The 25,569-nt window shown below is 49.9% G+C and overlaps 1 protein-coding gene across 14 annotated transcripts in view; it reads right to left on the reverse strand.

Annotated features, from left to right (window-relative positions):
• The window catches only part of CEP250 (centrosomal protein 250), a 121,166-nt gene extending 103,230 nt beyond the window's left edge, over positions 1 to 17,936 (reverse strand). For 8 of the 14 annotated variants that reach the window (XM_073310071.1, XM_073310068.1, XM_073310060.1 and 5 more), the window contains exons 1-5: positions 16,098 to 16,294; positions 15,420 to 15,605; positions 8,621 to 8,680; positions 7,760 to 7,842; positions 5,173 to 5,338 (exon numbers count right to left, since the gene is read on the reverse strand). In XM_073310071.1, the coding sequence (XP_073166172.1) occupies positions 5,173 to 5,338; positions 7,760 to 7,842; positions 8,621 to 8,680; positions 15,420 to 15,605; positions 16,098 to 16,202 (600 nt within the window). In that variant the 5' untranslated portion in view covers positions 16,203 to 16,294. Of the gene's footprint in view, positions 1 to 5,172; positions 5,339 to 7,759; positions 7,843 to 8,620; positions 8,681 to 13,689; positions 13,928 to 15,419; positions 15,606 to 16,097; positions 16,295 to 16,598; positions 16,623 to 17,112; positions 17,527 to 17,607; positions 17,672 to 17,700 lie in introns of those variants that run through there. The other 6 variants (XM_073310062.1, XM_073310065.1, XM_073310061.1 and 3 more) reach the window with 6 other exon arrangements.
• Positions 17,937 to 25,569: the final 7,633 nt, after the last annotated feature.

A 25,569-nucleotide genomic window follows, 5' to 3' on the forward strand; every position in this document is an offset into this window, starting at 1 on the left:
GTAGAATGTGCCTTTGGATGTTTAAAAGCTCGCTGGTGCTGTTTGCTGACTAGGTTAGACCTCAGCGCAACCAATATTCCCATTGTTATTGCTGCTTGCTGTGTGCTCCATAATATCTGTGAGAGTAAGGGGGAGACATTCATGGCAGTGTGGGAAGTTGAGGCAAATCGCCTGGCGTCTGATTTTGAGCAGCCAGACACCAGGGCAATTAGAAGAGCACAGCTAGGAGCACTGCGCATCAGAGAGGCTTTGAAAACCAGTTTCATGACTGGCCAGGTTATGGTGTGACAGGTGTGTGTGTGTTTCTCCTTGATGCAAAACTACCCCCTTTGCTGAATTTACTTCCCTGTAAGCCAATCCCCCTCCCCCCTTCAACCACAGCTGGCAAAGGAAATAAACTCTGTATTGTTTTGAATCCATGCATTCTTTATTTATTAAAAAAAAGGGAGATCACTGACAAGGTAGCCCAGGTGGGGTGGGGTGGGGGAGGAGGGAAAGACAAGGCCACATTGCTTATTGTAGCCACACTACAAATCAAAGATGTTTAAATGACAGCCTTCTGTTGCTTGGGCCATCCTCTGGAGTGGAGTGGCTGGTTGCCCAGAGCCTCCCCCCAGCATTCTTGGGCGTCTGGGTGAGGAGGATATGGAACTTGGTGAGGAGGGCAGGCGGTTATACAGTAGATGCAGCGGCGATCTGTGCTCTTCTTGCCTTTCCTGCAGCTCCACCAGACACCTGAGCATGTCCGTTTGCTCCCCCATTAGCTTCAGCATTGCCTCCTGCATCTTCTGAACATGCTCACTTAACGCTTTCCTGGCCTCTGTCAGTGAATGCCTCCATGCATTCAGCTGTGCCCTCTCAGTGCAGGAGGACTGCATGAGCTTGGAAAACAGGTCATCGTGAGTGAGGTTTTTTTGCCTTCTAATCTGTGATAACCTCAGGGACGGAGATGATACGGGGAGCACAGAAACATTTGCACCTGCAGGGGGATAAAAAGGGAGAGTCAAATTTAAGATGATACATTTCTGAGAACAAATGGAAGACTCTTTCACAGTGAATCAAGCAATTCACAGCAGACAGAAACATGTGCTTTAGGTACAAGGTTGCATTTTGCCTTTTATATTGAGTGCCTGCCAGTATGGTGACACATCACACACGGCTGCGCAACAGAATTCCATTTCCAGGCAGCTATGGTAAGCCAAAGGGTATGCGGGGTTGGCTTCTTCCGCCTTCATAACATGTGGGAATGGTTTCAAACTGCGCACCCTCCTTTCCCATAGCAAGCAATGCCGGTTGGGTTTGCCATTTAAAAGGAGGGGCTGCGGGTTTTGGGTGGATGTGCAGCATACCCCTCCCCCCACCCCATGGCTATTCTCTGGGATGATCCCTTCACTCCTCCCCCCACCACGTGGCTATTCTCAGGGATGATCCCTTTTAGCCAAGTGCAAACAGCCCAGCATGAACGGGGTCCTTTTACTGTTCCTTTACAAAAATTCCCCTATTTCAGCCAGGTGACCATGAATAATATCACTCTCCTGAGGCTAACACAGAAAGATAAAGACCGAATGTTGCTTGAATGCCACCAAAACCCAGGACCAGTCACTGCCATGCTTTGTGCTGCAATGATTCCACACGACTTGCGACTGGCTTGGCATGGTAAAGTGTCCTACCCTGGAGAATGAAATAAGGCAGCCCTCCCCAGAAACCTTCTGCAAAGGCTTTCAGAGTACCTCCAGGAGAGCTTCATGGAGATGACACTCGAGGATTCCAGCTCCGTCCCCAGACACGTTAACAGACTTTTCCAGTAGCTGGCCGTGAATGCATCCCAATTCTTCAGGACAAATCAAACATTAAACACAATTGCTTTTAACCCCCGTACTGTAGTTACAAATGTGCACTCACCAGAGGTGCCTTCTCTGGCTTCAGCGTCCAGGAACCCGCCTTGGGAGAGTATTGCTCCAGAGTGATGAAAAGGTCCTGGCTGCCAGGGAGAACAGATTCTCCGCTTGCCTGCTGTGCATTCTCCTCCTCCTCCTCATCCACAAAATCCTCCTCTGTGTTGCGTGAGACTCTCTGCTTGCAGGTGTCCACAGACTGTGGTGGGATAGTGGTAGGGTCTCCCCCCTAGAATGCCATGCAGCTGTCATAGAAGCGGCATGTACGGGGCTCTGACCTGGAGCGACCATTTGCCTTCTTTGTCTTTTGGTAGGCTTGCCTGAGCTCCTTAACTTTTACACAGCACTGCTGTGTGTCCTGGTGTAGCCTCTCTCCACAATACCCTGTGCAATTTTGGCATATATATTAGCATTTCTTCTTTTTGATAGGAGTTCAGCCTGCACAGATTCTTCTCCCCATATAACAATCAGATCCAGTGTCTCCCGTTCGGACCGTGCTGGAGCTCGTTTGTGATTCTGGGACTGCATGGTCACCTGTGCTGCTGAGCTCGCCACACTGACCAAACAGGAAATGAAATTCAAAAGTTCCCGGTGCTTTTCCTGTGTACCTGGCTAGCGCATCGGAGTTGAAAGTGCTGTCCAGAGCAGTCACAGTGGAGCATTCTGGGATAGCTCCTGGAGGCCAATTCTGTTGAATTGCATCTGCACTACCCCAAATTCGACCCAGCAAGGTTGATTTTAGCGCTACTCCCCTCGCCGGGGAGGAGTACAGCAGTCGATTTTAAGAGCCCTTTAGGTTGATGGAAGAGGGTTGGTTGTGTAGACGCACTGCTTATAAAATCGACCTAACGCGGCTACATTCGACTTAACCTCATAGTGTAGACCAGGGCTTAGTATAAGCCAGGTGTTAGGGGGCCTTTCCTTCACCCCCTCCCCTGGTTCCTGTCATGCAGACAGAAAGCAGAAGACCAGAAATCTGAAGTGCAGGCAATGCAATGTTTATTGGGGTTAGTTTCAAACAAGCATATCCATAGCTCTACACACCAGCAGAGTCTGTTTCCCAGTGTTCCTTCCCCAGCTCTGATGCTGCAAAGCCTTTACCCGTGTCCCCGTTCCCAGCTCCTGTCTCTTAAGGAGGTCTGTTAACTCTCCTTCCGAATCCAAACCTTGTAGTGACAAATTATCTTTAACCACCCCTAACTCTAATTTACAATCCTCCAGTTGCCTTTGCTGAAGTAGCACCTTCCACCTGCCTTAACTTCAAACCTCTTAAAAGTGGACTGAAGTGCCTCCTTTCCTTGGAAGGCATCCTTTCCCCATGGGCATAGACCTCATTCCGTGACCCATTTATCAAAGAGGGTGGGCTTCTCAGCAAGCCCCCATCCTTCTGGGTCCCCTAACACAAGGGAAGTACTTTCATGGATCAGTACTTGGAATGTTAGTATCCAAAATAAAGATAAGGAAGGAACAGAACAACAAGTTAGGGAACTGAGACAAATTGACGGAATGGATTTTAGTGCCATGTAAAGAGATGTGTAGTTGTAAAATTGAAGGGCCAAAATCCATTTGCTGTGGATGTAAGATCTTAAGTACAAGTATTGGGGGGTAGCCATGTTAGTCTGTATCCACAAAAACAACAAGGAGTCCGGTGGCACCTTAAAGACTAACAGATTTATTTGGGCATAAGCTTTCGTGGGTAAAAAAACCACTTCTTCAGATGCACGAAAGCTTATGCCCAAATAAATCTGATAGTCTTTAAGGTGCCACTGGACTCCTTGTTGATCTTAACTACAGTTTCTGCTAAAAACTTTTCATATAGGCCTGGATGAGGACTAGCTAACAGAGAACAATACGTGGTTAAGAGAAAGCTGGGGTAAACAGATAACCTTGTATGTTTCAAGTCAGTGAGCAGAGTCAGCATAATTCCGAACATAATTGGATGTTCTTATCGCGAGTTATAGACACATGAAGTGCTGAAAAAGGCCTCACGGTTACTCCCTAATGCAGGGAGGAGATAGTGGTACAATACCCCTCAGATCCCAGACAGCGTTCGGGGAGAGGCCTAATATGATTGACATGAGTTATGACACCCTCCCCGCACAGATGTATGCCAATCCTAACCCACAGAAATGCTAGGGTAAACTTATAAACAACTGTCATTGTTAAGTACTAATTACTGCTTTTTTGCTTTAAATCTCCAGGAATGTACCTGTTGGTCAACCGGGAGAGCTGCAACCTCATTCCCCTGGACCCCAAAATTAGGATTTAACCTATACACTTTAAAAGACATAGTTTGGGAGTAATTACCTGTGTTTCAGCAATATGTTAATTTGAGATATGGGCGGAGCCATTAGGTAATCTTTTAGACCATTGGCTTATTGTGCGTATCTTGTCTTGCTGCTAGAACCTATCCAGGGGCTTGGGAAAACCCGACCCTGTCGCTTTTCTCTGCCCAATGATCACCCTATATAATCTATTATAATCAATCGTTCTGCAGTGTCTCTGGGCCTAATAAGCAAAGCGACACTCCGCCAGTGCTGTGCGTAATAAACTTCTGTGCTTGACTCCACACAGTGCGGATTACTGTTCCTTCAAAAATCATATAATACCAGCTGAAATGTGTAACTTGGGGAGCACACCTTTTGCATAAGATGAATGTAACATCGCTGCACGGGACTGCTCTTTGGAGACTGGTATTGTGTAGAACCCTTCTTCTGTACTGTATTAATAAACCTGACTGACATTGGCCTCCAGTATATTTTATAACAAAATAATGAACCAAAGTGTAGTCAAGCAACTGACTATATAATTTATCAATAGGACAGAAACAAATCCCTCAGAATCACTGGCAGGAGGGAAACCTGCAATGCTGCTGCCAGGGCTCTACTAGTTCTGAACATGCAGAGTCCTCCAGTCTATAAACTGCTAATCCAACGTCTTGTCTGAGTGTAAATGCAAAACTAACTCCAACAAGGCAATAACCCAGTGTAACAGGACTCAGTGTCCAGCACAGATAGGGCTCAGCTCCCAGTGCCCCCCAGGCCCCAGCATTCACAATGATCTCGCTAATATTTGTCCCCACCCAGCAGCACTGCCTTGCCTCATCAGCACCTTCCACCAATACAATTGATCCCCTCCACTCTGCTAGCTAACATCAATCCATACCCAAAACTGCAAAAAACTTCCACATATGGTCCCGATTGGAGGAAGAGAAAATTTCACTGTTTCTCGCTCCTCTGTCTTGCACCTTGTTTGCTGCTCCCCACCCCAACCCTACCTCACGTTCAGTGCGCCATTCGGTCTCCTTGAGCTCCAGTTCATCTCGGGCTCTTGTCCAATCAACGGTCAGTTTTCGCACATCCTCTCTAAGGGCTGTATTCACCTCATTTGCCTTGCCCAGGTTCTCCCGGAGCAGGGTGTTCACTTCAGCTAGATTCTCACATCTGGGGAGGGGAGAGAACAGTGATGAGCACACCCAATAAATAGCACTAGAGTTGCGACTATGAAATCACCTTGGGATCAGAGAGTAACATCCCCGGGGCTAAACTCTTGGATTCCACCACCACCATGCAGCTGGATTCCCTGAGGTTTCGGGGGGGATCATGACTCTCTCTCCAGGCTGAGAGGTGGGATGACCTCCCTCCAAGATCTCCTGAGCCCCCTGTCATTGCTGACTCCTCTCTCCGTGCCCCACACATCCAGTCCTTCACCATATTATGCCCTCACTTTCCCATCTGCAAAATTCATCCTTTCCTCTCTATCCCCACTGCCAAGATACAAATCCACACTCTCAATTTTTTGTCTCAGTGACTGCAGCCTTCTTTCTCCTCTCCAGCTTAGCCCACTCTTCTCTCTCCACATTTCAGTTTATTCTGAATTCCTGCTCTCACCATCTCTTCCTCCAATCTTGTATCTCTGCAGTGGCTTCTGTACGAAGTTAAAGTTTCTTTGCCCATGCAAAGCTTTCTATTATTCTGCCCCTGCCAACATTCCTGCCCTCTTCCTAGAGCCACTACTATCCTTGTGCTCCAAACCAGGATGAGGACTGTAGTCAACAACTCAGCCCCTCTGACGCATGGAATTATTCAACACAAGGGTAAAGAACACAGGGACAGAGCTTTCTTGGAGGTCAGTTTAAAATTGTGGAATGAACTCCCATAAGCTCCAAAAAACAACACAGGCCTCATCCCTTTCTACTCCAAGTATCAGGCACGCTTCTCCCACCTGCCCTCACTGAGAACACACACAGCACAATACATAAATAGGAGGTCTTTTAAAATCCCAACACAACATTTTCCCTGGGGAGAGGATGAGGGAAAGAAAAAAAGAGAATGTAATAGAGGCTAGTCATACTGCCAAATGCACTACTGGAAGGCACCGAGACAACGCAGTGCTGGACACAGCATAGGAACCTGAATAGAACAGAAACCACATCCATTCCACGAAGCACTCAACATAATAGGCTTGATTTTCAGTCTGAAGTTGTGACCTGTTATTCATTTGGCATTGTCCGCCACCATGTCACACACTATGCTGTTAGCACTTATGGCACCACACAATGCAGTCATAATACTTGCCTCCCCAGGTTGAGCAAGCAGCACTGCTGGGATTTTCCCATCTCTCCACACATCATAGAATCATAGAATATCAGGGTTGGAAGGGACCCCTGAAGGTCATCTAGTCCAACCCCCTGCTCAAAGCAGGACCAATTCCCAGTTAAATCATCCCAGCCAAGGCTTTGTCAAGCCTGACCTTAAAAACCTCTAAGGAAGGAGATTCTACCACCTCCCTAGGTAACGCATTCCAGTGTTTCACCACCCTCTTAGTGAAAAAGTTTTTCCTAATATCCGATCTAAACCTCCCCCACTGCAACTTGAGACCATTACTCCTCGTTCTGTCATCTGCTACCATTGAGAACAGTCTAGAGCCATCCTCTTTGGAACCCCCTTTCAGGTAGTTGAAAGCAGCTATCAAATCCCCCCTCATTCTTCTCTTCTGCAGGCTAAACAATCCCAGCTCCCTCAGCCTCTCCTCATAAGTCATGTGTTCTAGACCCCTAATCATTTTTGTTGCCCTTCGCTGGACTCTCTCCAATTTATCCACATCCTTCTTATAGTGTGGGGCCCAAAACTGGACACAGTACTCCAGATGAGGCCTCACCAATGTCGAATAGAGGGGAACGATCACGTCCCTCGATCTGCTCGCTATGCCCCTACTTATACATCCCAAAATGCCATTGGCCTTCTTGGCAACAAGGGCACACTGCTGACTCATATCCAGCTTCTCGTCCACTGTCACCCCTAGGTCCTTTTCTGCAGAACTGCTGCCTAGCCATTCGGTCCCTAGTCTGTAGCGGTGCATTGGATTCTTCCATCCTAAGTGCAGGACCCTGCACTTGTCCTTATTGAACCTCATCAGATTTCTTTTGGCCCAATCCTCCAATTTGTCTAGGTCCTTCTGTATCCTATCCCTCCCCTCCAGCGTATCTACCACTCCTCCCAGTTTAGTATCATCCGCAAATTTGCTGAGAGTGCAATCCACACCATCCTCCAGATCATTTATGAAGATATTGAACAAAACCGGCCCCAGGACCGACCCTTGGGGCACTCCACTTGATACCGGCTGCCAACTAGACATGGAGCCGTTGATCACTACCCACTGAGCCCGACAATCTAGCCAGCTTTCAACCCACCTTATAGTGCATTCATCCAGCCCATACTTCCTTAACTTGCTGACAAGAATACTGTGGGAGACCGTGTCAAAAGCTTTGCTAAAGTCAAGAAACAATACATCCACTGCTTTCTCTTCATCCACATTCATCTGGATATCCAGAAAACCCAGAATAAATGTTTTTTCCCTCTCACCTCTGCTGCTCCTCCTCCAACTGGACCAGTGCCCTCTCCAGGCTGTGCTCCTCCTTGGCTTCCCACCTGTGTGAAAGGGGTCCCTTAAAGAGAGAGATAGAGGACTTAATCAAACCAGCTCAGCCCTTTGTGTTCCTTCTTCTCCGCAGTTAAACATCCATTCCTCTGCCCTATGCTCTCTCAGCACCACAGATTTTGTGGCTGCTACCATGGCACAATAATGCGGTGAATGAACAGAATGGGACATAGTCTGAGTGTGGCTCCACGTTCCTTACAGTCCCTGTTTCTATGTGCAGTACACAACCAACTAGCCTGTGCCAGAATCGGAGCACGGCAGTGGCAGATGGTGCTGTTGGTGAGGAATGCTCACTCCATCTTGGGTCCCAGGAAAGGGCATTCTCTGGTTCTTTCCCTCTTTGCCTTCTAATTCTGCTCTTCATTAAACAGGAGAAGTAACCAAAGTGAACCACATGTTGAACATCTAAATGTAATACCCCTCAAAAGCCCTATGTTGTGACCAATTCCTATTCAGAGACAGCAGAGCTAGATCAATCAGCTTAGCTCGCACCAGGCTGTGGAAGGGGGCAGGGGACCCAAAAACAACATTATACAACCATGTTTAACCTAACTGTTCCTTTAAAAAATTAACACTCTGCTTGGTAGGATTTCTGGAAATGGTACCTGAAGAAGCTACTCTGGTGGTGGAGATAGAACAAGGCAGTGGAAGGAAAGCGAGACAGTGTCTTTTAAACTTTAGTGCTAATAGAAACATATTTCCCTCTGTTTTTGCTTTTTGGCTCTTATAACAACATTAGCTCACTCTGCACCTACTGTCCTCAGAAAGCTACCTGCACAACTCACCCCCCTTTCCGTTTCCAGCCTCTGTTGCAGCTCCCGACACCAACTCCGGTACTGCAGCACCTGGACAGGAAGGGAGAATCAGTATGAGCCACTGATGCATGCAAGAGTACCAGCACTTCATGCCCTCACCTAGTCTAACAAATCCCTGCCTACTTAAGACTCTATGGCTATGCACAGTAGATTTCAGAGTAATGTTAACATGATCCACAAGAAATTGTTAACCAAATGCAAGAGTCTCACTTAGCTCACCATAATGAAAGAATGAATCATAGAATCGTAGGACTGGAAGTAGGGTTGCCAACCTTCTAATCGCACAAAACCAAAAGCCCTAGCCCTGCCCCTTCTCTGAGACCCCGCCCCCTGCCCTGCTCCTTCCTGAGGCCCTGCCCCCCACTCACTATATTCCCCTTCCCTCTGTTGCTCGCTCTTCCCGACCCTCACTCACTTTCACTGGGCTGGGATAGAGGGTTGGGGTGCAGGAGGGGATGAGGACTCTAACTGGGGGTGCAGGCTCCTGGGTGGGGCCAGAAATGAGGGGGTCAGGGTGCGGGAGGGGGCTCTGGGCTGGGGGAGGGGGTTTAGGTGGGGGTGGGACTCCATCTGGGGGTGTGGGCTCTGGGGTGGGGCTGGGGATGAGAGTTCAGAGTGCGGGAGGGGGCTGTGGGTTGAGGTGCGGGGGGGTGAGGGCTTTGTCTGGGGGTGTGGGCTGTGGGGTGGGGCCAGGGATGAGGGATTTGGGGAGCAGGAGGGGGCTCCGAGTTTGGGAGGGGTTCAGGGCTGGGGCAGGGGGTTGGGGCACGGGTTTACCTCTAGTGGCTCCAGGTCAGCAGCACAGCCGGGTGGCGGGGGTGGTCTAAGGCAGGCTCCCTTCCTGTCCTGACTCTGCGCTGTGCCCCGGAAGCGGCCAGCAGATCTGGCTTCTAGGCAGAGGTGCAGCAGGTGGCTCTGCGCGCTGCTCTCGCCCGCAGGCACCACCCCTGCAGCTCCCATTGGCCATGGCTTCCAGCCAATGGGAGTGCAGAGCCGGTGCTGAGGGTAGGGGCAAGTGCATGGAGCCACGTGGCCCCACACTTAGGAGCCGGACCTGCTGGCTGCTTCCAGGGCACAGCACGGAGCCAGGATAGGTAGGGACTAGTCTGCCTCAGACCCGCAGCTCCACTGACTGGTCTTTTAACAGCTCAGTCGGCAGTGCTGACCAGAGCCACTAGAGTCACTTTTCTACTGGGTTTTCCAGTTGAAAACTGAACACACGGTCACCCTAACTGGAAGGGACCTTGAGAGGTAATCTAGTCCATTCCTCTGCACTCATGGCAGGACTAAGTATTATCTAGACCATCCCTGAAAGGCGTTTGTCTAATCTGCCCTTAAAAATCTCCAATGATGGAGATTCCACAACCTCCCTGGGCAATTTATTCCAGTGCTTAACCACCGTGACAGGAAGCTTTTCCTTTTGTCCAATGTAAACCGCCCTTGCTGAAATTTAAGCCCATTGCTTCTTGTCCTTTCCTCAGAGGTTAACAAGAACCTTTCTGCACTACTCCTTCCTAGGTAGTCATTTCCCATGTTGTATGTGTGCAATTGACTGTTCCTCCTTCCTAAGTGGAGTACTTTACATTTGTCCTCACTGAATTTCATCCTATTTTCTTCAGACCATTTCTCCAGTTTGTCCAGATCATTTTGAAAATTAATCCTATCCTCCCTCTCAAACTGGTATCATCTGCAAACTTTGTAAGTATACTCTCTATGCCATTATCTAAATCACTGAAGAAGATATTAAACAGAAATGAACCCAGAACTGATCCCTGCAGGACCCCACTTGGTATGCCCTTCCAGCTTCACTGTGAACCACTGATAACTAAGGCTGCGTGTCTCTCATGGAGGTCATGGATTCTGTGACTTTCCCTGACCTCTGTGACTTTTGCAGCAGCCGGTGTGCCTGGCTGAGGGGCTGCCCAAACGTTCAGGTAGCTCCTGGTCCAGCAGCAGTTTGGGTGTGGGATGTAGCTCCGATCTGGGGCAGGGGGTTGGGGCGGCACTTACACAGGGGGGAGGTGCCTGACATGACCCTGCAACTCCTGACCTAGGTGGAGGGGCCAGGGGGCTCTGCGCACTGTCCCTGCTTGCAGGAACCGCCCCCTCAGCTGCCATTGGCTACGGCTCCCGGCCAATCGGAGCTGCGGAACCGGAGCTTGGCGGAGACAAAGTGCAGAGCCCCCTGGCCTTCCCTCCTCCTAGGAGCTGCAGGGACATGCGGAGCCGGGTAAGGAGCCTACCAGCCCCGCCAACCCCTCTCCCCAGCCGGCGCCCCCCCAGCACCAGCAGGGGTCCAGGGCCGCACACCACTGTCTGACCCCCCGCCCCAGCACCAGTGGGGGTCCTGAGCCACCCTGAAGCACCCACGGTGGCTCCAGACTGCCCTTTCCACCCCAAGCACCCAGTAGACCCAGCCCAAGTTTTAGTTACGGGTAAATAGATGGATTTTTGTTTACAGCCCATGACCTGTCCATGACTTTTACTAAAAATACCCGTGACTAAAATGTAGCCTTACTGATAACTACTCTCTGGGAACAGTTTTCCAAACAGTTATGCCTCCACTTTATAGTAGCTCCATCTTAGGTTGTATTTTCCTAGTTTGTTTATGAGAAGGTCATGCGAGACAGTATCAAAAGCCTTACTAGAGTAAAAATATATCACATCTACCACTCCCCCCATCCACAAGGCTTGTTCCCCTCTCAAAGAAAACTATTAGGTTGGTTTGACACAATTTGTTCTTGACAAATCCATGCTGATTGTTATTTATCATCTTATTATCATCTAGATGTTTGCAAATTGATTGCTTAATTATTTGATCCATTATCTTTCTGGGCAATACAGATGGGCTCCTTACTCGGACACATTCAGCTCACCGAAAAGCAATGGTGGGATTGAGGAGAGCAAAAGAGAACTGCATAGCAGGGAAATAATGCCCACATAGCTGCCAGCTGAGTTGACTGTAGTTTGGTAGATAACAAACCATCCCAAAACCTAGAAAAACCACTGAGCACAAAACCCCAGCAATATTATATACAGGAATTAAACTCCAAAAAGTATACAAAGCAAACCTACAGATCCCCACTACAGCAAACCTAATACAACACACTAAATTATAATTAACAGAATGAGTGACGCCAGTCACCTATATGGAGCTAACAATAGAGATGTAAACCAATCTAGCCACACAGCCAGTAAAAGTAGACACCACAGAGAGAAAAAAAGGAGAGGAGAAGAGAGCAACAGAAAAGATTAAATATATATATTTCAAAATATTATTGACGTGGTTAAGAAAACGGTCTTAAAAACACAGACCCCTGAGCAGCAGCCTACACAATTCTGAACGTACAACAAACATTTCAATAGAAAAAGTCAACCAACGTGGAAGGGAAGTTGTCAAAATTTGATGAGGCAATAGACAAAAACCCTCTTGGACTATCTGGAGGAAATGCACTTCTCACCTATTTTTTATTATTGGTGTCATTATTTGTTCTCCAATAATTCCCATTCTGTGCTAGCTGCTATCCAAGCACACATGACATCACTCTCAGAAATCTGCACTGAAGAGTTCACAATCTAAATTCTTCAATTTCTGGGGTATTAAACAGTGGGAGTAGTGCCCATAAACAATTGCCATGTTTATCCTTCCCCCTAGTAGCTTCCTCTCGGGTATTCATTTCAATAGCATCAGTTTTTTTCATATCTGCACCTTAAGAACATACCTTTTTCATATCTACAGCTCACAAAACAAGGCAGCAGCAATGAGGGTACTAAAATGTTCAGAGATTATATTCTCATTTGGCAGGTTTCAGAGTAGCAGCCGTGTCAGTCTGCATCCGCAAAAAGAAAAGGAGTAGCTGTGGCACCTTAGAGACTAACAAATTTATTTGAGCATAAGCTTTCGTGAGCTACAGCTCACTTCATCGGATGCATGCAGTGGAAAATAAAGTGGGGAGATTTTATATACACAGAGAAAATGAAACAATGGCTGTTACCATACACACTGTAACAAGAGTGATCAGGTAAGGTGAGCTATTACCAGCAGGAGAGCGGGGATGGACTACAAGCCCTCAGGAATAGTATCCCTGATAATGTCACGGCAAACCTGGTGGCTGAACTTTGTGACTTTGTCCTCACCCGTAACTATTTCACATTTGGGAACAATGTATACCTCCAAATCAGCGGCACTGTTATGGGTACCCGCAAGGCCCCACAGTATGCCAATATTTTTATGGCTGAATTAGAACAACGCTTCCTCAGCTCTCATCCCCTAATGCCCCTACTCTACTTGATGACATCTTCATCATCTGGACCCATGGAAAAGAAGCCCTTGAGGAATTCCACCATGATTTCAACAATTTCCATCCCACCATCAACCTCAGCCTAGACCAGTCCACACAAGAGATCCACTTCCTGGACACTACGGTTATAATAAGTGATGGTCACATAAACACCACCCTATACCGGAAACCTACTGACCACTATACTTACCTACATGCCTCCAGCTTTCATCCAGACCACACCACACAATCCATTGTCTACAGCCAAGCTCTACGATACAACCGCATTTGCTCCAACCCCTCAGACAGAGACAAACACCTACAAGATCTCTATCAAGCGTTCTTCCAACTACAATACCCACCTGCTGAAGTGAAGAAACAGATTGACAGAGCCAGAAGAGTACCCAGAAGTTACCTACTACAGGACAGGCCCAACAAAGAAAATAGCACAACGCCACTAGCCATCACCTTCAGCCCCCAACTAAAACCTCTCCAACGCACCATCAAGGATCTACAACCTATCCTGACGGACGACCCATCACTCTCACAGATCTTGGGAGACAGGCCAGTCCTTGCCTACAGTCAGCCCCCCAACCTGAAGCAAATACTCACCAGCAACCACACACCACACAACAAAAACACTAACCCAGGAACCTATCCTTGCAACAAAGCCTGTTGCCAACTGTGTCCACATATCTATTCAGGGGACATCATCATAGGGCCTCATCACATCAGCCACACTATCAGAGGCTCATTCACCTGCGCATCCACCAATGTGATGTATGCCATCATGTGCCAGCAATGCCCCTCTGCCATGTACATTGGTCAAACTGGACAGTCTCTATGTAAAAGAATAAATGGACACAAATCAGATGTCAAGAATTAAAACATTCAAAAACCAGTCGGAGAACACTTCAATCTCTTTGGTCACTCGATTACAGACCTAAAAGTGGCAGTTCTTCAACAAAAAACCTTCAAAAACAGACTCCAACGAGAGACTGCTGAATTGGAATTAATTTGCAAACTGGATAAAATTAACTTAGGCTTGAATAAAGACTGGGAGCGGTGTGTCATATACACAAAGTAAAACTATTTCCCCTTGCTTATTTCCCCCCCTACTGTTCCTCACACATTCTTGTCAACTGCTGGAAAAGGCCCACCTTGATTATCACTACAAAAGGTCCCTCTTTCCCCCCCATCCCCCTCTGCTCTCCTGATCACTCTTGTTACAGTCTGTAGGGTAACACCCATTGTTTCATGTTCTCTGTGTATATAAAATCTCCCCACTTTATTTTCCACTGCATGCATCCGATGAAGTGAGCCGTAGCTCACGAAAGCTTATGCTCAAATAAATTTGTTAGTCTCTAAGGTACCACAAGTACTCATTCTCATTTGGAGTGCCCCAGAACAAGAACTCATGTCAGGCATCTACAAATTCTGCAGATTGCTAGAGACAATGGACTGAATCAAAATACCAATTACAGAAAAAAGAACTGTTGAATTTGGAAGAATTTCTCTCAGAAAATGGGGTTGAAGGATTCTGCAAAAATTCAAGTTATGCGGAGGAAGCTCAACTACAGAAGACCACATCAAAGCAGACAATCTTAAAACATATAGCTATTTTTGTCATATCAGGTATCCTTAAAATAGAGAAGGCTAACAATGGCCTCAGTTTGTTTGTAAAGATTTTAAGACCTTCACACCAGATTATGGAATTGAACATTTTACCTTCAGTCCTAAATACCCATCAAGTAATGGACTGGCAGAATGTGGAGTTAAAATTAAGTTGCTAAAAAAGACTAGACATGCAATGGACCCACTTTTTTGCCTTTTTTAACTCCATGGCAACACTGTATGCTCCACTGCTGGCTTCATTTCCCCTTCCTTGTTACCCACACCACTCTACAGCTTCCCGCAGCTCTACCTACTCCTTTCCCCATCTCCACCTCAATCTCCCCTCCACTATCCAACACCACCGCCTACACATGCTCACTGTCCTCTTTTCCTGCTGCACTCAATCCCTATGATAGGTGCTGCCCTAGCCTCCATAATGACAGATTTTGTGGAAGCCACCCTCAAACTCTTCAGAATTCCTGAGCAGGCTGCAGAGAGGCTTTCAAGCAACATCAGAGCTGCCAGCATAAAAGATTCTGGGGCACTTATTTTCCCTGCTCCTCTTTCCCTCTAGGTTGCTTCCTATTTCCCTTTCCTTCTTAGAGATTTTGTTTTCATTTCTTCCCCCTTTGTCCCTTTTCTGCCCTGTTTGCCCTTCTCTACCCTACCTTTTTGCCCCCTCTCTCTTTTTTGGCCTCTCCACATGTAAAAAGGCTGCAGAAGGAAACTAGCTGTCAGTTATAGTTATGCTCCTCACTCCTGACCCACAACACCCCTTTCTCTTCCACTCCTGGTCTTCCCACACCTCTGCCAATGTCTTTCACTCCTGATCCACTGCCTCCGTTTCAACGCTCATGGATGTACTTTTGCTTTACCTTTGCTTGTAGCTTCTGCACAAGCACTGCCTGCCTATGCTGTGCCTCTTGGGAGCTCTGCAGCTTGCGTTGATAGGATGCCTGGCTTTCCACCATCTGTTGACGAAGTGCCACTATCTGCTCCTCGGGCAGTAACTGCAATGTCTGCAGTTTCATGCTGCTCACCTCCTGGTCTCCTGACTCCATCTGAGGACCAAAGAATGGTATAATGGTAATACAGGAAAAGGATAATAGCCCTGCAGTAGTCAGAAGCCTAGGCTGTGATCAGAAGCAGGGAAGAGGATGAAGCCTGAAACTAATTAGCTCTGCCTGCCCATCGAATCTGGCTGTGACAATAGCAAGAATCATAGAATCTCAGGGTTGGAAGAGACCTCAGGAGGTCATCTAGTCCAACCCCCTGCTCAAAGCTGGACCAACCCCAACTAAATCATCCCAGCCAGGGCTCTGTCAAGCTTGACCTTGTATCCAATCATAGTATCCAAACAGGAGGCTCCTGCACTGGAATAAGCTGAATGGAGCAAGCTACAGTGTCTGGTCCAGTCTGCGTGAAGAAGCAGCATGCCCCTGAATAGCCTGGCATCTGACCTGGACCAGAAATTCACCAGTATTTATCAGCAAGATTACTCTAGGAGTAGGGGGCAGTCGTATGGGTGGCAGCGCAAGGTGCAGCCTTCTCACAGTCAGTGCCAAATGTCCGGCAGCAAACGTCAGTCCCGAGAGCAGCTCCCAGACATACCAGCTCCTTGCTATGACCATGCAAGTGAGGGAACGAAAGAGCCACATAGAGGCGGGCGTGGGCAGGCTTGGACGGCTCCTCTCCCGCCTCCGTCACCTACCCGACCTGTCTCCTGCCTCCGTCACCCACCCGACTCCCCGGCCCGTCTCCCGCCTTCATCACCCATCCAGGCCCCCGGTGCAGCCCCACCCCGCCACTGTCATCCCCCCCCAGCCACTGTCACCCGGACCTCTCTCCCACCCACTGCCTGTCACTCACCTCACGCCCCGGCCTGTCTCCCGCCTCTGTCACCCACCCGGCCCGTCTCTGGCCTCCGTCACCCACTGGACTCCCCGGCCCATCTCCCGCCTGTAACCCACCCGCCCCGCCTCCATCATCCATCCAGGCCCGCAGTGCGGCCCCACCCCGCCACTGTCACCCCCCCCGACCTCTCTCCCACCCACCGCCTGTCACTCCCCTCGCGCCCCGGCGCGTCTCCCGCCTCCGTCACCCAGCCGGCCCCACTGCGCCGCTACCGCCTCCGTCACCCACCCGACCCCCCGGCCCGTCTCCGTCACCCGTCCAGGCCCCCGGTGCAGCCCCACCCCGCCACTGTCACCCCCCCCCGGCCTCTCTCCCACCCACCGCCTGTCACTCCCCTCGCGCCCCGGCGCGTCTCCCGCCTCCGTCACCCAGCCGGCCCCACTGCGCCGCTCCCGAGTCCCGCCGCTGGCCCGCGGGGTGGGCGGGGGAGTCGCCGGGAGCGTCGGGCCGCGCGCTCCGGGCCGCCCTCGCCCGCTCCGGCTCAGTGGGGCTGGTCGGGACCCGGCCGGGCTGGGGGGCGAGGGGTCGGGACCCGGCCGGGCTGGGGGGCGAGGGGCCGCCACCGGCCCGTGGTGGACGCGCAGCCCCAGGAGCCCCGCGCTCTCCCCCCACCCGCCACCTCGGCCCGCTCCTCCCGGGCCGGGCCCGCCTCACCCTCGCTTCCCGCGCGGCGCCCCCGGGCCGGCCAGACCCGCGCTTCGGCCGCGGCGAGCGGGCGCCCCGCCCCCAGCCTGCCGCCGATGCGCGCTCCGGCGTTGGGAGCCCGCTCTGCGCGCGGCCGCGGCCCGGGAGCGCGTCTCCGGCTTCCCCAGCGGGGGCTGGCTGGGCCCGGCCGGGAACTCCGGGGGGGCCCGGGCCGGGCACATCGCTGGGCTGCTGGCGCTGCTGCGCTTTCCCGGGCTCAGGCGCACGCTGGCCCTGGCCGCGCCCCAGGTGCAGCTGCCCGCGCGGCGGGGTCTCGGCTGCCCTGGAGCCCCTGCAGCTGGGCCGGGCCCGCTGCCCGGGGCTGTAAAACGGCGGCGGCGTCGGGCTCCGGCTGCAGCGCCATCTCTGGGGCCCTGCTGCGATGCTGGTAGACGGGGTGCTTGCCCGGGCTGTAGGGGTCAGCTCCGCCCTGACAAATTCATTGCTGGAAACCAGACCGCTCACCTGTACGTTAGCCTCCTTCAAGCTGGGGGCTCCCTCTGTAAGGACGTGGTTACGCTCTATTAAAGGCTTGCAAGTTGCTGCATGAAACCTTACTTGTAATGTCTGTGACCCCTGCTAAACGGTTCCTTCTTAGTCAGGTCACCGAGCTCCTCTCTCCACAGCCCATTGTCCCCTCACTGGCCAGAACCGGCTGTGGCATCCGAGCTGGGCCTGCTGGTCACCAGTCACCGTGGAATCCGTTCTCCAGGCCATTGGCCGGGGTCCCAAGTTCTGTCCTGGTCCTCTGTAACAACAAACTCCCTCTCCCATCACCTCGTTAAACCAGTAACGCCCAGGGAAACTGAGTCCCACCCCCCCCCCAACATGCAAACCACTGAAAAAAAACCAAGAAAATCCCCCACTTCATAACTCTCTCACAACCATGAAGGTGCTATGTGTAAGAAAACTTGTCCCACAAGCCTGAATTCTGGAAGAAGGAAATGAAGATAGCTGATAGTTAAAATTTTTCATCTTTGCTGTATGAACTCTCAAAGGGCAGGAGCTAGAAAACAAAAACAGAGAACCCCAGGGTCAACCTGGGTTAGTCCTAGAAGACATTCAGTGCTGACAGATTACTACAACTCTGTCACCTTTTGGAACCATACGTAGTAGTAGGATTTTATGTTTGTATTTTATATAATTTAGAATGAAGGATAAAGAATAATAATGTAGCATGTATTAAATGTATTGGTGTATGATTTGATTATATCCTGCCAGCCACCCTTTTTGAATAGCAGAAAGAATAGCCTAATGGGCCATTGGTAGAGATACATCAGCCAGAATCTGTGTCTGTGCTGATTTCAAGGCAGTGACAGACCTTTGAGGGTCACCAATTTGTTATAAGTTTAGCATTTTAAAATATGTAAAAGAATGCCATGATTGTTTTTCTTTTGCATTGCAACTTGATGTTCCTGTTCTAAATGTTCTGTATAAATTAATTCTGTTTTGTGTGTGAATGAGGAATGTGTGTGTTAAGAGATAAGTTTGAAGGCCATCGCTGAACCAGATAGTCTAGGGAGGAACCGGAGACAGATGCAAGGGCACCAGGAGGCTGCAACACGCCCCTATTGAAATGTCAGAGGAGGGCAGATTGACGACTCTAAAGATGAGACAGGCACCTATCAATGGGGACAAGATAGCAGTAATCAAAACCAGCATGGGATAACTCCCTGAGGAACTTGATGAAAGAACAAAATAAAGGATGAGAAGGACAATTTAAGAAAACAGGTTTCAGAGTAACAGCCGTGTTAGTCTGTATTCGCAAAAAGAAAAGGAGTACTTGTGGCACCTTAGAGAGTAACCAATTTATCTGAGCATGAGCTTTTGCATCCGATGAAGTGAGCTGTAGCTGTGAATAAAGAAAAATTCACGGAAGCCCATGACCTGTCCTTGACTTTTACTAAAGATACCTGTGACAAAATGGGGAGCTCAGCTCCAGAGTTCTCCATGGCAGCCTGGAGCTCCAGGGTCCCACAGCCACCACGGGATGAAGTCACAGAAAAACAGATTCCATGACCTCCATGAAAAAAACCATAGCCCTAATTATGGAACATACAACCAAGTTTGGGGTTTATACCCTCCTTTTTGACAGCGTGCCCTGAGGTTGGCACTCACAGTTGTGAACCACTCCAGACAGTATGACACCTATGAAGTAGGGAGGTCCCAGAGCCTTGGCTCCAGCCTGAGCCCAAACATGCTCTGATGGGTTCAGTCACAGAAACCCCCTTGGGACTGTCGCCTGATGTGCTGAGACTACCTCTGAGCCCATTTTCCCTGCCAGTTTGGGCCTTCAGAATCCTGCTTTGTTGAGACAGATAACGCTAATCTGCTGCAACACAGTCCCAGGATCTGACCGATGCTCCCAAAGCTGCAGACTTAACTGAAAACGGCTTAGCAAGTGCTCCTGTCTCTAGTACCCAGACACCCAGCTCTCAATGGGATCCAAACCCCAAATAAATCCGTTTTACTCTATATAAAGCTTATACAGGAAAAACTCATAAATTGTCTGCCCTCTATAACACCGACAGAGAGATATGCAGAGCTGTTTGCTTCCCCAGGTATTAATTACTTACTCTAGGTTAATAAGCAAAAGTGATTTTATTAAGTATAAAAAGTAGGATTTAAGTGGTTCCAAGTAATAACAGACAGAACAAAGTAAGTTGCCAAGCAAAATCAAACAAAACATGCACATCTAATCCTAATAAAGTAGGAAACTGAATACAGGTAAATCTCACCCTCAGAGATGTTCCAATAAGCTTCTTTAACAGACTAGACTCCTTCCTAGTCTGGGCCCAATCCTTTTCAGACCAACGTTGTAGTTATGGCCTGGGTCCAGCAATCACTCCCACCCCCGTAGATACTGTCCTTTGTTCCAGTTTCTTTCAGGCATCTCTTTAGGGTGGAGAGGCCATCTCTTTAGCCAGCTGAAGACAAAATGGAGAGGCTTCCAGGGCCTTTTATATTCTCTCTCTTGTGGGTGGAAACCCCTTTGTTCTTCTGTGCAAAGTCACAGCAACAAGATGGAGTTTGTAGCCACCTGGCCAAGTCACATGTCCATGAATGATTGAGCTTTTTGCAGGCTGACACTATTGTTTACATGTTAGTTTGAAGGTTCCCAGGAAAGCGTCTCTCAAAGTTTATTGTCAGTTAAATGTTTCTTGATTGGGCACTTATTGAGATTACTTACTTGACTGCGCACTTACTTTCTCAAGAAGCTGACGAAATGCTTCACTGAGGCTACTGAGAATCAAACACATTGAGATACAAGTAAATAGCTAATATTCATAACTTAAAATACAAAAATGATACACACATACAGAGAGCATAATCATAACTAGCAAATTACAACGTTTCTATAGACACCTTGGTTGACCTCCTTGTACAAGATTTGGTGCCACTATAGGACCTTGGTTGCAACAATGATCTACATGATCACAGTTCATGTCAATAACGTCACAGCCTCCTCCTGAATTTACTGCCAGAGACGTGGACACTGTCCATGGTGGAGGCAGTACATGTAAAATCCCTGTTTGTCTATGGTCACACCCCCTCCCAGTACCTTTAAACCCTGTGATGTCATTCATAGGTGACCGAGCAAAGTTCTGGGTTCCTGGTCTCTGGGTGCCTGAAAACATGTGGAGTGCAGTATTGCTAACAGAATGCAGACAGCACTATCTGTTAACATGTAGGTGTCTTGGCATTCAGTCACCAATGCCATGAGGCGACGTGCCTCAGTTTCCCCTTCCACACAACAGTGTAGGCCTCCTATGCTTCTGCTGCTGTGCCAAGTTTCCAGCTTGTGTACAGGTATAAGCTGAAAAGTAACATGCTTGTGGGACTGTCCTGACACCATCCCTACCATGTACAAAAGTTTTTTTCCACAAACCAGGTACGTCACACATCTTTAAAGGATTTACCACTAGTATTAACTCCCTTGTCTTGACCCATAGATGAAGTAGGAAAAGACACAAGATTGACGGCCAATTTATGACAGACAGCCTTTCAGGGCTTTGTTCACACAGTTTGGCTTGTTCAGTGTCTATTCCATTTTCCAATCCCTTTGTGTACCATGGTAGATGCTTTGATACAGATTTTTCTGCCTCTTTGGAGAAGGCTCTCAATTCAGGCAAGTTTTGAGGCTTTGGCAAGGAAAGGGTGCATTGCAGCCATGCCTGCCCTGGGCCCCTCCCCCTAGAATTTCTTTGGGCTGGACCCCATCCCCTTGTGAAGCTTCCCAAATGCAAAGTTTTTTTTCCCCCAGCCATGTTATCTTTTACCAGGGTAGCAGGAATAACATTCTTTAATGGAGTGCTTTGGACTGGTAAGATCCCGTCGGTCACGCCACTCTCTGTTCCCAACAGGTCAACTGGATGGACTCTCCCCTCCAGGAGATCTGACCCCCAGTCTTCCCTTAAAACCTTATCCACAGGTGAGGGGTCTGGCATTTCAGATGTAGATTTTTTACCCTCCTCCTGGGGAAAAGCCTCCCTACAAAAGGTGAGCAGACCTTCCTGTCCCCCCTCACCTTCCGTCAGGACTTCCCTCTCTGGGCTCCCCTCTGAGGCAGACACTCCTGTGTCCCCCAAAAGGTGGCCATGATCCAGATGTGGGCTCACAGCTACCAGCTATGACAGACACTTCGCTGGCCAGCAAAATCCCCACCTTTTAACTCAGGTTGAGCTTGCTTTCAATTAGAGTCCTTGTGGTCTGTTCCCACCGCAGCAGTCACCAGGACCCCAACTTCCATCTCCTGGATACATGTCTCTGTGCACCCCAGGGCAGGACCTGTCCCCTGCTGACCTGCAACTTCTTGGCAGTCAGCAGCTGGGAAGTCCTGCCTGTTAGAAGGTGGAACATTCCCCTCCCACAGGGAGATGATCACAGGATAGGAGCTGGCTCTATCCAGACCCTCCCACGGGGATTTGCTTTGAGCCCTTGGACTACAGGAACTGGTTTGGACCACACCTGCTGCTACCAAGGAATTAAAGAGACACTCCTATTTCCCCAGCAGCACTTGTAACTTTACCCTCCCCTCTGGGGCTTTTAGCACAAGATTCTTTCTTGCTGCTAACAAACCCTGGGACAGATTCTGCCACATCAAAAAAATCATTCCCCAGTAGAAACGGTGCAAAATTGCGTGCCACTGCTGCAACAGTGAGGTCAGCCTGCAAATCACCAGTTTCCATGTGTACCTTAGCTAAGGTGCAAGGACTTTGCAACTTCCATCGTTCTAATTCTGCCATTTTCCCTGGTAACAATCCTTCTCATGGATCCACCGTCTCAAACCCCTTCTCCTGGTTGAAAGACAGGAGGACGAATGACTGACCATCCCTACACATCAGGTGGAGAAGGTCCCAGACCAGACAGAGGCTATTGAAGATGGTCTGGCCCAAAACAGTGTAGGTCTGGTTGGGGTGGATTGTGTCTACCAGCCTGGACATCAGCTGTTGCAAGATGGCCTTTGATACAACTTTATAGTCTGTGTCGAGCTGCAATACTAGGCGCCAGTTCTTCAGGTTGGTCTGCCTGCACATCAGGAGGGAGCATCTTGCTCCCCAGGAACTCAGCCCAGATGATGACAAGGTCCAGGTTGATGACTTCACAGAACATTTGGTAGCAGTCCACAGTCAGTCCATTGATATCTGGGGATTTGTTGGTGGGCATCTGATAGACGGCTTCCTGGAACTTGGCCAGAGTGAGAGGAAGTTTCAGCCAGTCCTGGTTGCCTGTTCTGACCATAGGGAGATCATCCCTCAGGAGCCTGCAAGCATTGGCATCAGGTGGATCTGGGGAGAACAGGTAGAAAGCCCTTGTTCTTTCCTGCATCTTTTCTGGATCTGTAAGAGGAGTGCCATCCTCTGCCAGGAGGCAGGTGATGTTTTTGGCACCCCTTTTCTTCTTCTCCAGGAAATAGATGAAGTGGGAGCTGTGAAGTTTCTCCAGAAAGAGCAAGATGAAAGCTCCCTAAGCCTTGCGGTCATCAAGGACCCAAAGCTTGTCCCATTTCTCCAGACACTCCAAGAGGGAGAGATTCCCAGGTGAGCAGCCAGGCATCTCTCTGGCTCAAAGATCTCTCACACTCCAACTTCTCGATCACTGCATCTTTCCACCAATTGCCCCCACGGGTGTAGTCACGGCAGAAGAGCCAGGCCCCTACCCCCCACCTCTGCACTGAGGGAAAGATGTGCCTTCGCCTGTGCCCACCCAGCCAGAACTCCCCCAGAAGGACACTATGAAGCCAACATCCAGCAGGCTGTTGTTGAAAGGCCTGTAGGCCAGCCCTGGCCACTCAGGTATCAGTGAGACTGTCACAGACATCACGTGGTGGTCTGTGAATGGGGCCAACCTGATGCTGGAGGAGTGGGCACACCCCACATGTTCAGATGAGAGATGTAAATGTCGTCCAGCTGAGATTGGCACGATTGGACCTCCACCATGCAGACAAAGATGAAGGCAGCAGAGGCCGTGCCTCCTGCTCAGGGAGAGGAAGAGACCCCAGCTGCCGAAGACAGAGGAAGGAAAAGAGGAGGAGGCAGCAGTGGGGAGCAGAAGGAGCTGCGGCCACCTGGGTGCATGTCCTTGGGGCTGGAAGGTCAGTGCCCTCAGAGATGGTGGAAAGGATGGCGGGGAAGGGGGGAGTTGTAGCCAATGGTGGGGCCATTGTAGTCACCACACAGTGGGGCTTTTGGTTGGGCCTTGCCCTTTTTCTGGCCCTTTCTGCCAGCGAAGGGGACAGTGGAGGTGTGTTTGGTAGCATTAGCAGCAGCACAGTTCCCACCTCTGCCTGTCACCGGTGTTTAGCAGTGGTGGTGGCGGCGGCTGCAGGAATGACGGCTGGGGGACCGAGCCGAGGGGATGCAGCAATGGTGACCAGGGGCACCCCTCACTCCTCCCTATCCCCTGTGGGCGAAGCCACTGGAATAGAAGTCACAGGAAACTATCACCCCTCTCCCTTCTTTTTATCCCAAGAGCGGGCTGTCCCTGGCTAAGAGGCTCATGTTGACAAAAGGAAACCAAGATCAAGTACTGAGAAGCAGAAAATAGTGACCAGTGACTCCAACCCACCAACGTGTAAGAGGAGCCAAAAGAAGACTGAGCTTCTCTGATTACAGGCAGGTCACTCTCCTGGGAGCCAACCTTCCTGCAAAGGAGACGCATGCCCTGTTTAATTGTTGGGCCTGAAAAGTTTGATAGTCATAATATGAAAACAACCTTGTTCTGCAGGGTAAATGAACTGTAAATATAGCACTGACATGACCAGCTTCAGTTATCTTCACAGATTAAAAAGTTTTAATCTTGTTTTAGAGAAAAAAACTTTACAGTTACACAATTTTTAGCCAAGCTTTTCAACTGAGACATATCTTAAGCCCCACATTGGCTGCCAGTTAAATAATTGTTTGAAATGTACAAATATTAAAGCGCTTTGGTTCCTGCTTGAGAACAAGTTCAGTTTGAAAAGCAGTTTATAAGCAATTTAATAATAATTTGGAGCTTCCCTAAAAGTTGTTATTACCCCAGGGAAGGAATAATCACCAATAAAACCCAATGTCTTCATTTTAATTTCAAGCGTTACTTCACACATTATCCTCTTGAGTCAGGAGGATCGGGGGCCACTGGTTACAGAGTTAGGAGAGAGCAGGTGACTACGTCCCTCCGTAGCCTGCGTGCGCCTGGACAGAGGGCTCAGGCTACTGAAACAGCAACGCAAGCGAGGCGAGGCAGTGAAATTGCGGTACATCCCCCAGGGCCTCGTATCACACACACCCCTACCGGGAAAACCCTTTGCCCGTCCCCCGCCTGTGACCTGGGTACGAGGACACGCTCCCACGTGTGAGTGAAGAGCCGGGCCGCGTGGTTCTGACTGTCCGGAGGCGGGACCCCAGTTCCCAGGCGCCCCTTCCCGGGCTCTTTGTCAGGGCGCGGGCTGAGGCATCGAGCCCGCACTAACCTGCCCAGGAAAACCCGCCGGCGCCGTCTGCTCAGCGCAGCCACAGGGCTCCGGCCCTTCGCTCTGCCGGGCCTGCCCCTGCAGCAAACCCGGCCGGCGCACGGAGCAGCGCCACGGCCCGAGGGGGCCCGGCCCTGGAGGAGGGCGGCAGCGCGGCGCGGGCGCAGCTAAAACCCCAATACCCAGAATCGCCGCCCGAAATCCGCGGCAGGGCGGGGACTACAACTCCCGTGATGCCCCGGGCCCGGAGCGGGGCGCACGTCATTCCGTAGCGCCCCCACCTCTCCTTGGCGCTCAGGGCCGTGCTCCCCACGGCAACTTCCGCTTCCGGCCTCACAGGGCTTTGGTCCTGGAAACGGAAAGTCCCGAGCCCCGCAATGGCCGATGGGAGATGGAGGCCGGGGGAAACACCACGCTTCCCACAATGCATTTCTTCACTTCTCTTTCCCCCGCCCCTCCAGGCTCTCCGTCGCGGC

The sequence above is a fragment of the Lepidochelys kempii genome, chromosome 13 (genome assembly GCF_965140265.1).
Source record: "Lepidochelys kempii isolate rLepKem1 chromosome 13, rLepKem1.hap2, whole genome shotgun sequence".
Taxonomy (NCBI): domain Eukaryota; kingdom Metazoa; phylum Chordata; order Testudines; family Cheloniidae; genus Lepidochelys; species Lepidochelys kempii.